At 54.8% G+C, this 9,167-nt stretch overlaps 1 protein-coding gene across 1 annotated transcript in view; it reads left to right on the top strand.

Moving 5' to 3' along the window:
• The first annotated feature begins 7,133 nt into the window (after nt 1-7,133).
• Nucleotides 7,134-9,167, top strand: part of MCAM (melanoma cell adhesion molecule) — a 10,858-nt gene continuing 8,824 nt past the window's right edge. The window contains exons 1-3 of the mRNA XM_011927047.1: nt 7,134-7,221; nt 7,543-7,617; nt 8,930-9,043. Coding sequence (XP_011782437.1) covers nt 7,134-7,221; nt 7,543-7,617; nt 8,930-9,043 — 277 coding nt within the window. The remainder of the gene's footprint in view (nt 7,222-7,542; nt 7,618-8,929; nt 9,044-9,167) is intronic.

Below are 9,167 nucleotides of genomic sequence, written 5' to 3'. Positions count from 1 at the left end.
AGTTAACTTTCAAATATTTCAAATATTTAGACGTATGATATGACAGCCTGCATTTATACCCTGCCCTATCTCCACAAATACTATGAGGGTGGAAGGTGTTCCTTCTATCCCTCTTTAGGTAGCTATTTTTATGTTTTTTATTATTTATTTATTTATTTATTTGAGACAGGTCTTGCTCTGTCATCCAGGCTAGAGTACAGTGGCACCATCTTGTCTTACTGCAGCCTTGACTTCCCAGGCTCCAGCGATCTGCCCACCTCGGCCTCCTGAATAGCTGGGATTACAGGCGTGCACCACCACACTCAGCTAATTATTGGAATTTTTTTGTTTGGGTTTTGGTAGAGATGGGTTTTCGTCATGTTGCCCAGGCTGGTCTCAAACTCCTGGGCTCAAGCCATTCACCTGCCTTGGCCTCCCACAGTGCTGGGATTACAGGTATGAGCCATCTTGCCCAGCCATATACCTATCTTTTTAATTTAAAATCATGTTCAGTAAAGACTGTAAAGAATAGCATTCCCTTCTCATTTATCTGTTTATGGATATCTTTTTTTTTTTTTTTTGAGACGGAGTCTGGCTCTGTAGCCCAGACTGGAGTTCAGTGGCACGATCTCAGCTCACTGCAAGCTCTGCCTCCCAGATTCACACCATTCTCCTGCCTCAGCCTCCTGAGTAGCTGGGACTACAGGCGCCCACCACCATGCCCTGCTAATTTTTTGTATTTTTAGTAGAGACGGGGTTTCACCGTGTTAGCCAGGATGGTCTCGATCTCCTGACCTCGTGATCCACCCACCTCGGCCTCCCAAAGTGCTGGGATTACAGGCCTGAGCCACCGCACCCGGCCTGTTTATGGATATCTTTTTATTATCAGTTTGGAGTCATGGATTCCTTTTTTATTCAAATTGAATGGGTTTTATTCCCTTATAGTCCACACCAGTGTATAGAGATTGTCCTCATTGTTTTTTGTTTTGTTTTTGTTTCTGTTTTTGTTTTTTTGAGACAGAGTCTTGCTCTGTTGCCCAGGCTAGGGTGCAGTGGCACAATCTTGGCTCACTGCAACCTCTGCCTCCCAGGTTCAAACAATTCTTGTGCCTCAGCCTCCCGAGTAGCTGGGACCACAGGCATGCACTGCCATGCCTGGCTAATTTTTGTATTTTTAGTAGAGAGGGGATTTCACCATGTTGGCCAGGCTAGTCTCGAACTCCTGACCTCCAGTGATGGGCCTGCCTCGGCCTCCCAAAGTGTTGGGTGTGAGCCACCGTGCCCGGCCTGTCCTCATTCTTTTAACAGATGCATAGTACTCCACTGTGTGGAGTTGATGCAAGGATTGTTTTTAGTGGACTCGGTGAAGTGCTGTATCCCACCTCCAAGAGGTTGCCAAGGGGATCTCAGTCACATGTGGATGACGTAATGGAAGAGCCCCCCTCCCCCACTTACCTCTGATTCTACTGTGGGACTATTATGATAAAATGAACTGGTTTGTTGGAGGTAAAATAAGGCCACACTCAGTGTGCAGGAGGCAGGCTCCCCAGAAGGGACTGGCTGTTTTCCACCTCATCACCCAAGGGAAAGGAGGGACCTGAGGAGGGAAATGGAAACTTAGTAAGAGGGGCCTTTTGTTCTGTCCCTCTGGGGCCTGAGCTCTAATGGATTTAAAGTCACTTGTGGTTGCTCCCTTGCTTAACACTACCATTTATACACAGCCTGTTGCTCTGAGTAATTGACCATGGCTTACAAATCCTTTGTAATCTGGCCTCATCCTTCACTAACCTCAGCCTTCCCTTGAAGAATATTAACCAACTCCTAGCAGCCCCCTGCACATAGCGAGCTCTGTCACACTTCAGACAGCACAGCCTAGTTACCTCCTATTCATCACCTAAAATGAAGCTAGGCATCAACTCTTCCAAGAAGCCTTCTTTCATCACCTCAGGCTGGGTTAAGTAACTGTTTTATGTGCATATTTGCACCCTGGTACGCAGCTCTTTGTGTTATACTTATTTGTCTGTCGCCCTCATGAGACTGTACGTTTCTCAAGCACATGACTTTTGTTTTTAGTTATCATCCTGTCTCCAGCCCCCAGCTTAGTTCCTGACTAGTGTGCTGTATCCCAAATCACAATACACATATGCACCGAGTTATGAGACAGAGAAGGGAACTGCAATGCCTCTCTTGACCTCAAATCCTGTCTGCCCGCATATCATCCCTAGCTTTGTTGCAAGGCTGTCATTACCCAGGATGAAGTGAAATAGGACCCAAGAGTCTGGCTTCTGCGATTCATCAATCCCGCTTTTCAGTCAGTCCCCCATCCTCCCACCTGCTCTGTAAGATGAGAAAACAATTCAAACTAGCGGCACCAGGGGGCGCTCTCAGGCCAAGATGAAATCAAGAAACCACGGTAAACCTAAATTCCAATGTCACATCGTTTTTCCATTGCTCAAGAACCTGCAGTGGCTCCCCATTGCCCACCCTATCTTAAGCTATTCCCCTATAACCTAAGCCCATCTCATCTGCCCAAGCTCCCACGTGCATGCACCCTCTACCGTGCTGAATTTCTACTTAGCCATGTAACTCACAAGGGTGATGCCAAGGGGTAATGGTGTAGCTAAAGCTAGTCCCCTCTCCACTTAGGTAGATCTGGCTGCATCAACCATCCACATCCTTCTGGTGGTTGGGGAGCCCGGCGTTAGATGAAAATCATCCTGGGCTTTGCCAGTGGCCACAAGTGAGATTCAGTGCCCAGAGCTTCTAGGGGCCTCAGCTCACCATGCACTGCCCCGTGTGTGGCAGCGAAACGCAGGCCTTGACAGGCGCCACGTAAAAATAAATACATAAATAAAGCTATCCTCAATGCGCTCCAAGTAAATGGATACTGGAAATAAAAGTAGTGGACTAGACCAGGTGAGGTGGCTCAAGCCTGTAATCTCAACAATTTGGGAGGCTGAGGCGGGCGGATCACTTGAGGCCAGGAGTTCAAGACCAGCCCGGCTAACATGGTGAAACCCCACCTCTACTAAAAATACAAAAATTAACCAAGCGTGGTGGTGTGCCTGTAATCCCAGTTACGCGGGAGGCTGAGGCAGAAGAATCGCTTGAACCCAGCAGGCAGGGGTTACAGTGAGCTGAGGTCGAGCCACTGCACTTACGCCTGGGCGACTGAGGAAGACCCTGTTTCAAAAAAAAAAAAAAGTAGCGGGATTGCTATGTGAATATAATCTCAAGACAAGCCACCTAGCCTCCCCACCAACTCCATCTTCTAGCCGGATGGCTACTCTGACACTTTCTTTTTTTTTTTTTTGAGACGGAGTCTCGCTCTGTCGCCCAGGCTGGAGTGCAGTGGCCGGATCTCAGCTCACTGCAAGCTCCGCCTCCCGGGTTTACGCCATTCTCCTGCCTCAGCCTCCCGAGTAGCTGGGACTACAGGCGCCCACCACGTCGCCCGGCTAGTTTTTTGTATTTTTTAGTAGAGACGGGGTTTCACCGTGTTAGCCAGGATGGTCTCGATCTCCTGACCTCCTGCCCGTCTCGGCCTCCCAAAGTGCTGGCATTACAGGCTTGAGCCACCGCGCCCGGCGACACTTTCTGATAGGGAAATTCTGTAGTTGTCCATATAGGTGCCCCTTGCATGGGTCCCATCTCTCTCTTTTTGCTTGTCATTTCCCCTACCTCAAAAGATCATTCCTCACTCCTCCCTATCTAAACCTGACCTTTCACTGAAGCCTTCATATTTCCGGAAAGACTTTCCTAGCCAGCACAGTCCACATTGACACTCCCTTTTCTGAATCCCAGTCGCACTTCCTGTCTTTACCACACAGCTGAGCTCTTAATTCAGCTGTAATTATTACACATAGAGTGTGCAGGTTTTGGAGTTAGTTAGATAAAACTTGGTTCAAATTTTAGTTCCTTGGAGTGAAGACAAAATTCTGGAACTTGATAATGGTGATAATTGCATAGCATTGTGAATGTGCTTAATACCACGGAAAGCTGACGTTTAAATTGGCTAAAATTCTGTTATGTGCATTTTACCACAATTATTTATTTGTTTATTTTTGGAGATGAGGGTCTCCATATGTTGTGCAGGCTGGCCTTGAACTACTGGGCTCAAGCAATCCTCCTACCTCAGCCTCTCGGGTAGCTGAGACCACAGGTACACACCACAGTGTCAACTGTTAACACAATTTTTTGTTTTTTTGTTAAGACAGAATCTCATTCTATCGCCCAGGCTGGAGTGCAGTGGCGTGATCTCGGCTCACTGCAACTGCCGCCTCCTGGGTTCAAGCAATTCTCCTGCCTCAGCCTCCCCAGTAGCTGGGACTACAGGTGCGCGCCACCACACCCAACTAATTTTTGTATTTTTAGTAGAGATGGGGTTTCACCATGTTGGCCAGGATGGTCTCGATCTCCTGACCTTGTGATCCGCCCGCCTCGGCCTCCCAGAGTGCTGGGATTACAGGCCTGAGCCACCGCGCCCGGCCTCTTTCCTCCCCTCTCTACTCCCGGCTCCACTATCAGCCCTGGCAGCAGCAGTGAGGGTCCCAGGCCTCGCTGGGGGGTGGGATGGAACCCACCTTCTCCAAGGCTCCCCCTGGGTTGCTGGCAGCCCCGTGTGGCAGGGAAGAGGAACTGCCCGAGCGTCCTTCAGGGAGGAGAGGGGCCAGAAGACGGCAACATGGCGCCCCCAGGTTTCCCACAGGTTTCCCTCCTGTAGACCAGCTGGCCCTTCCCTCAGTGACAACTCAAAGTCAAATTTGAAGAGCTCTCTGGGGACATTCCTCTCCCTGGGTGGCGGTATTTTGGAGAGCGGATGTGAACTTCCCTGAAGGGGAGAGGTGTAAACTCCCAGCATCCTGCTACCACCCCCGCCCCCATCACCCTTCATTTCCCCAAGTGCAGGCTGGGGGCAGAGGAGAAGGAAGGGGATTACGTGCTGGGGTCGGGGAACCGAGACCCAGGGTGTCACCGCTAACAGCAGCGGGGCACGCTGAGCTGCAGGGAGACCGAGCCGCGCCCCCGCGAAGCCGACGCTGCCATCTGGCTAGAAGGCCCCACTCTTTCTTTAACCAGAGGTCACAGTCTCACTGCCTACCCAGGAGGCAGTCCCGAGACGCCCCCTACAGCCTGGGTTTTCTCCACCCTGTCCCCGTGCCCACCCCAGCTCTGCCTTCCGCCGCTGCACCGCTTTGTAAAGAGGTCGGCTGGTCAGACGGAATCACTGCGCTGGCCCGCGCTGGGTCGGGCCTGGGGACCGGATCCGGGACTTCCGCAGAGCCCCAGGGTCCCTGCGCGCCCATCCACCCGCGGTCGCCTGAGCATTTATGGTAATGTTTGGGTTGGGGCGAGCGGCCGGATCCCCGCCCCCTGCCTCCGCCGGGCGGGACCTCGAGGCCGGCTCCTGGGGAGCTTAGCGCCGGCGCCTTCCCGCCGCGGCCGGGTCCCCTGGGTGGAGACCCTGGGTGCCGGAGGCCTGAGGTCCGGCAGGTGGGCTGGCCCCCTTGCGGAGGCTCCTAAGGCCGGGGAGTACCAGAAAGATAGTCGCCAGTTGGTCCGACGAGGGGTCCGCGGGGTTGGGGGCTCTGATGGGAGGGCTATAATCCCCCTCAACCTACCCTAACCACCCACTGCTGCCCACCCAATCCCCGCCTGTGGCTTAAGAGTCCATCATCCCCAGGAAGAGTCCTGATGCATCCACATCCTTTCTCCTTCTCTCCCCCCACTCCCTGGCAGGGAAGGGGCGGAGGGAAGAGGCCAGCAGCTCTCAGGGGAGTCGTCGGAATGCTGGGAGCCTGGGAACAGACCCTGCGGTCCCTGGGAAAGCCAGGCTGTGGGAATCCCACCGTCAGCCCCCTCCCCATGATGGGCCACCGGATGTCAGAGACCCCAGTTCCCCAACAGGGATCTTTGTGAGGGTGGGCCCCGCCCCGCCAGTTCAAGCCCCAGCCTGGCTCGACCCCAGAGTTCAGTAGGCCAGCTGTGACGAAGACAGCCCCTCCCCCGCTCTCCGCTCTCCACCCCCCTGCTTGCTCCAACATAATCCTCGCCATTGTGCCCGTTGCCCCCTCCCTCTGCTCCCCCTCTCTAGACCCCTGTACAATGGGGCCTTTGCAGCCTCCAGAATGGAGATGAACTCACGGTTTTTCCAAGTTTAAAAATAGCCCCTCCCATCCCCCAGAAGGCCACCCTCCCTCTCTCCCAAGGTGTTGTGGGGTGCACCTCCATCTCGGCTGTGCCTCCTTCCTCCTGCCCTGGGTCAGGTGCGAAGGACATGGGTGAGACAGCGTCCGGCGGGAGCAGGGCTGCTTCCCCCGATTCAATCTCTTCCCCCACATCTCCCACCAGCCCCCCAGTACAGTATCCGGTTTCCTGCCCCCCACCCTTTTCCACCCTGTTTTCACTCCTTCAGTACAATCTTCTCCTACTCACACCCACATTCTGGAAAAATTCTCCACCTTCCCCCCCGCAAAAGACCCAGGCCGGATCCTATTATCCGGCCTGGCCAGGAGATTCCCCAGTCTCCATAACTGCCAAGATTGTTGGGACTCCCCCACCCCATGTTCTCATAGCAGCTGCAAACACCTCTTTTATCAGCTTCCTTCCTCAGCCCAGCCTACCCTTCTCACATCCTCACATCCTGGTCAAGGCCCCTGGATCCAGAAGGATGGGTTGGAAGTCACTAAGTTCCCTATGCTGGAGCTGAGAGAGGACACTTGTGTTCCAGTCTTGCCCCTTCCCGGCCTCTGGGGACAGGTCCATCCTTGTCTTTTTACCTCCAACTCCCCAGGGCTCTACTTCTCCTTACAATGAGCTGAAAGCTCCACCCACCCAGGAGACTGTGGCTGAGGAGCCCAACCAGGACCACCCCCCGCCCGCCCCACCTGGCCTCAATTTCTCCACCTGTGATCAGACCTATACCAGAGACATGCAGAGGGCATCATGCGCAGGAGGGTCCCTCATGTCTGAGGGGCCCAGGTCCACCATGGAGCTGGAGGAAAGCAGCCTTCTTGCCTGCAATCCTCTTTTCTTAGGGAAAAAAGAATAAGAATTAGGACTCTGCCCCCAGGGCGTCTTCTGGCCCTGGCCTACATCTGAGCCAGGCTCTTCCAACCCAGACCGTATGCTGGGGCCCTGCAGGGTGGAAGGCCATGGCCTCCTCCAGCTCCGTTCTGCTGGCTGTCAATCCTGTCCTGCTGGAAGTCCGGCAGCCACCTTCTCTCTCTTGCTGCTGCTGGAGTACTAGCCTCCGGCCTCTAAGGGGAGCTGAGGGCTGATCCCCTTCACCTTCCGCTCCCTCCACCCTGCTCCCTGCCTCCATTCCTGAGTCCTCTCCGAGGTCCTGACCCCTCTTTAGTTTGGAATCCCAAAGTGCCCACCTCATGAAACCATCCCGAAGCCGTCTATCCTGAGGCATGACCCACTCCCGAGCAGCCTAGACAGCCCCAGGCTACTGGCTTCCTTAAAGGACAGTCTTCTGTGCTTGTTTGGTGGGGCCACGCAGGGGAGGGGACGTCACCCTGGGCTCTAGGCTCTAACCTCATTTCCCTTTCACTGCAGAGAAAAATCCTCCACCCCCACCTGGCTTCACTCTCCTCCAGCGGAAGAAGAATTCAGAACTGACTGTCCTTGGTGGTTAGCTGGCTTTGTTTTCAGGCCAGAGAGGCGAATGATTAGTTAATGGTGTTAAGTGAAGGAAGGGGGTTGGGCAGGGAAGCCAGCTCCATGCTCAGCCAGGCCTGCCAGGGCAAATGGCATCCTTCAACCATTCCCACTCCAGCCCAGCAGACAAAATATTCTCATCTATTCAGCTCTGGGCCTGGGGCCAGTCCATAAATTCACTCTGGAGGGGGAGCCAGGGTCCTCCTCTTGTTCTCCCTGCAGGCTCCAGGCTCCAGGCTCCAGGCTCCAGGCCCCTAGCCCGGCGGGCCTGGGTTCTGCATGGCCTCTGACTGCAGACTAATGACCATGGAGGAGGGGTCAGCAAAGCTCTGAAAGACAAGGCTGGTGTGGTTTGCCAGTCATCTCTGCGTCATCAAAACGCCACCCCGAGCATGCTCTCAAGTCACCTGGCCATCTCTGGGGTTTGCCGGCTCACCCTCCACCTCCCGCAGCCAGCAGAGGGGTGGCCCGGCTGGGCAACACACCTCTACCCAAATCCAGGCCCCTATTTGGCACTCCCTGGTGAAGGCACACCAGGAGAGGTGGACCCCTTTTCTGAGGCCAGGCTGCGGGGGTCACAGTGAGGCAAGAGCCCCTCCCCCCTCCCTAGAGCCTTAGTTCAAGAGGCCAGAAGACCCAGGGAGAAGTCTTTTTGGGAGAAGGGTAGCTGCAGAGCTCCCCACCCAAGCAGGGCTGATTTGATTCTTCCCTCAGCTATGGACCCACCATCAACAGGGCTGGGGAAGACAGGGTGGGGGTCAGTGCTGCTGGGATCCTTTCAATTATCAGGAACAGCAACAGGTTTGCAGGGTCAGGCTGGGGACCCTCGTCCATTAACTCTTTCTTCTCCTTGTTTCTTTCTCTTAGGTGAGGGGAAACTGAGTCCCAGGGTAGGCTCCAGAGTGAAGAGGGAAGAAACATGATTCTCAAGGCCCAGGTCTGGACAAGTGTGAACACTTTGGGCCTGCGAATTCAGCCCCCTCCTTCCTTTCTCTGGTCAAAGGCTAGACTTGCAGCAGCTTGGGTTTGAAGGGACAGCCCAGAAGGCACCATCTCCACTCCCCATACAGGTACCTCTGGTCTGTGGGACTGGCGCAGGGTTCTTCTCCCAAAGCTGCCAGCACTGTGAGGCTGAGGCAGTGCCAGGCCGGCGGCAGCGACAGTGGTGCAATCGTTCTGGGAAGCGATCGAGGCCGGCCTGAATTCTCTGTGGCAGGGGAGGGGAGCCAACTGGGAGGCCCCTTGGGGACACCGAGGACCAGGTCCGCTACTGCTCCTCCCCCAGGAGGTCCCCCAGAGGCTACATTGGCTGGCAGGGGCTCAACAGGGGTGAGCCTAGCTGGCTTCGACCCGGGGCGACTCCGGGCATCCGGGACAGCTTCTCTTCGCTGCCACCTCGGTCAGTCAGACCCCTAGACACCTGTCACTACCCCCTCAGCCTTCCCAAGCCAGGAGCCTGGGAGTCCGGCTCCGGCCTACCTCCGGCTGCGCTCCTGGGCGCAGCTCCCGGGCTGGCGGCGCCG

Source organism: Colobus angolensis, unplaced genomic scaffold (genome assembly GCF_000951035.1).
Source record: "Colobus angolensis palliatus isolate OR3802 unplaced genomic scaffold, Cang.pa_1.0 Scaffold7, whole genome shotgun sequence".
Taxonomy (NCBI): Eukaryota; Metazoa; Chordata; class Mammalia; order Primates; family Cercopithecidae; genus Colobus; species Colobus angolensis.
This window is presented reverse-complemented; position numbering and strand designations above follow the sequence as displayed.